The sequence below is a fragment of the Temnothorax curvispinosus genome, unplaced genomic scaffold (genome assembly GCF_003070985.1).
Source record: "Temnothorax curvispinosus isolate PA1 unplaced genomic scaffold, ASM307098v1 QBEX01002320.1, whole genome shotgun sequence".
NCBI lineage: Eukaryota > Metazoa > Arthropoda > Insecta > Hymenoptera > Formicidae > Temnothorax > Temnothorax curvispinosus.
Genome location: NW_020212100.1, coordinates 1 through 2,910, shown reverse-complemented (window position 1 = coordinate 2,910; position 2,910 = coordinate 1). Strand labels below are relative to the sequence as shown.

The 2,910-nt window shown below is 32.2% G+C and overlaps 1 protein-coding gene across 1 annotated transcript; it reads left to right on the top strand.

Annotated features, from left to right (window-relative positions):
- Positions 1 to 1,405: 1,405 nt before the first annotated feature.
- LOC112468971 (glutamate receptor 1-like) lies at positions 1,406 to 2,896 on the top strand (the record flags this gene model as incomplete). The annotated part of the gene is made up of 3 exons (XM_025038408.1): positions 1,406 to 1,723; positions 2,375 to 2,537; positions 2,751 to 2,896. Coding segments are annotated over exons 1-3 (627 nt in total), but the record flags the coding sequence as incomplete, so codon positions are not given.
- Positions 2,897 to 2,910: the final 14 nt, after the last annotated feature.

The window sequence follows — 2,910 nt, the reverse complement described above, 5'->3', positions numbered from 1 at the left end:
GCGGTCACGGTCAAGGTGCTCGATAAGATGTGATTTTCGCTATATATAATATCTCTAGTAGCACAACTTCGTCGTCATAATATAGGGATCTGCTGTTTATTTAAAATTCTGCGAAAGAGAAAGAGATATCTCAGATTGGCGTTACAAGTGTTACAAATCAATTTCGATTTTTAGCCTGATAAAGAGATTTATTGCACGTTAGATTATATCATCGCAGGCGTGTAATATTTGCATTTTATCCATAGTCGATATTGGCGTCATATTGACACTGCATTTGGATGTAATTTATAATTAATATGAGCATGATATTGAGAAATATTGGCTAATATTTAGTGAAGCTATTGTAGTTCGCTACTAGAGATAAAAAATATATATATATATAAAATAATATGTACGCTTTGATAATTAATTAATAATATAAATTGCTAACCAACTAATAAATTAACAACTAATATTGGTGGAAATATTTGACACTTGAATTAAATATCTCTTTTCAAATTTTTAACTGTTAAAAGATATCGATTTTTACTTTATCGAATATTTACTTTATCTTTTCAAGAATCTGTATTATTTATATAATGATATAATATTGTGCAGCATATGTATATATTAATACTAGCATGATACCCGTGCTTCGCTACGGTAACACACATTTTACCCCTTTTCACCCCGTTAGGAGTTGAATTTCTAAAAATCCCTTCTTAGTAGGTGCTTACGTCATGGAAGGAATAACTCACCGAATTTCATGTTTCTAGGTTTAAGGGTTTGAGCTGGGCGTTGATGAGTCAGCCGTAACATTGAATTATATATATATATAGATAGATAGATAGATAAATGATTAGAGTAAAATCTTGAATTATGTTTTTAAGCACTTGTTTGGGTAAATTTTGTAACCAAAAACCAAGTCGATATCTCATCAGGCCCAAGAGATATTGAGAAAGTCGCGAAAACACATTTTACCCCTTTTCACCCCCTTAGGGATCGAATTTCTAAAAATCGCTTCTTAGTGAGTGTTTACGCCATGGAAGGAATATACTCCTCAAATTTCATGTTTCTATTATAGGTTTAGAGTTACTGTGGTATTTGGACTGTGCGTTAATGAATCAGTCGTAACATTGAATTATATATATATGTAGATTATATAATTAGTATTATATAAATATATAATTAGAATTATGCAAATCTAAAATATAATTAGTATTATATAAATAATACAGTTTCTGAGAAAGATTATTATATAGATTTTTTAACAATAGAAAATTTGTAATAAATTAATGTCATAAAAACGTAATAATTGTAATAAAATTATATACTATAATTCTACAATTCGTACGATAAAATTAATAATTGTGACACGGATTTTCTGTTTAATTAATTGGTGTTAAAAATCCAGGGTTCGTCGGTTATGACAAAGTTTGCTGGGAATTACGTGGCTAGCATGTACGGGAAAATATTGGAGGAGCTTACGTATTCTCTTAACTTTACCTTGAAGATTGTCTCGCAAATGAGCGAGCACGGTATGTGGGATGAACAGAATCAGACGTGGTCCGGAGTGATGGGCGAGCTTGTATCGGGTCGTGCGGATTTCGCTATCGCCGATATGTCGATGACGAGCTTTCGGGTACGCTATGTCGATTTCACGCTGCCCTTGATCATATCCAGAAACGCTCTGTATTTCAAGGAACCGGGGATATGTGGCGTCAAGTGGCTCGGCTATTTTCAGGTAATATGATTGAATTATATATGGGTTCATCGTTTAGCCTTATCTCGTTATTGCCGCTACGAAAATAATAAGTGAGAGTTGTCTAATGTGTCCAGCCACCTAAATCGTGCCTCATCAATTTTTTTTCGTTGCTCTAACGCTAAAATGAAATAAATGAGCAGAAAGATAAAAATTCCCAGATTACACCTTATTTTCTTTGTATTACAAACACATTAAAAAAATTAAATATAATTATTGTAATTTTTCGATCAATTTATGCAGCTGATAATAATCTATAATATAATTGTTTTCTGCATTTTTATGCTTTTATAAAAGTATATTTATTATAAAATATTTTATATTTATTTTATGTACATATTACAATTATTATAAAAGTTAATTTAATATTTTTATAAAACGAATCATATTTTCTAAATTGGTTAGACATATAATAGTAACTGTTTTAAACATCAAACTACAGTTTCCAATATTAACTTGCATGCAAATTAATAAATAAGTAAATTATCAAATGAGAAGTAGGTATAACATAAAATAAGTAATAACAATTTTAGCGACTTCTTTTAATATATTGGAATAGCTTTTTTTCAAATAGCGTAAGCTTGATTTAATTTTGAACTAGACCTAATATCTGAATTCGTACGATCGTGACAGACATTCAATTCGTGCACGTGGGCTACGATTGTCACGCTGATAGCGATCGCGCCGCTTCTCCTATCCTACATGAAAACAATCCGTGAATCTGGAAGCATGATGGAACTGATCTCTGAGAATTTTATCTGCATTTGGGGTATCTTCTGCCAGCAGGCGCTTAAAGGTATCACCCTATCTTATAAATCTTATAATAATAAACACGATTTCCGAAGCAGTTCTAATTAAACATTCGGCTATAAAATATCACGATTGCTCGCTTTTATTCTCAGTACGAAAAGAAAGCAAAATAAATTATTTTAATTAAACTAATCTCGGACTCTATTTTCTCCTTTTTTAAAAGTACAACTAAAGCTTATAAGTAAATTTTTTCCTCTAGAGTTTCCGAGAAGAACGTCGCTGCGCATCGCGTACTTGACGATATTTTTGACAGCGGTGTTGGTAGCGGCTCACTATTCGGCGGCGTTAGTCTGCTTCCTAACGGCGTGCACTCGCGTTCTGCCCTTTCAGACGATAGAAGAATTCGTCGACGCGGGCAC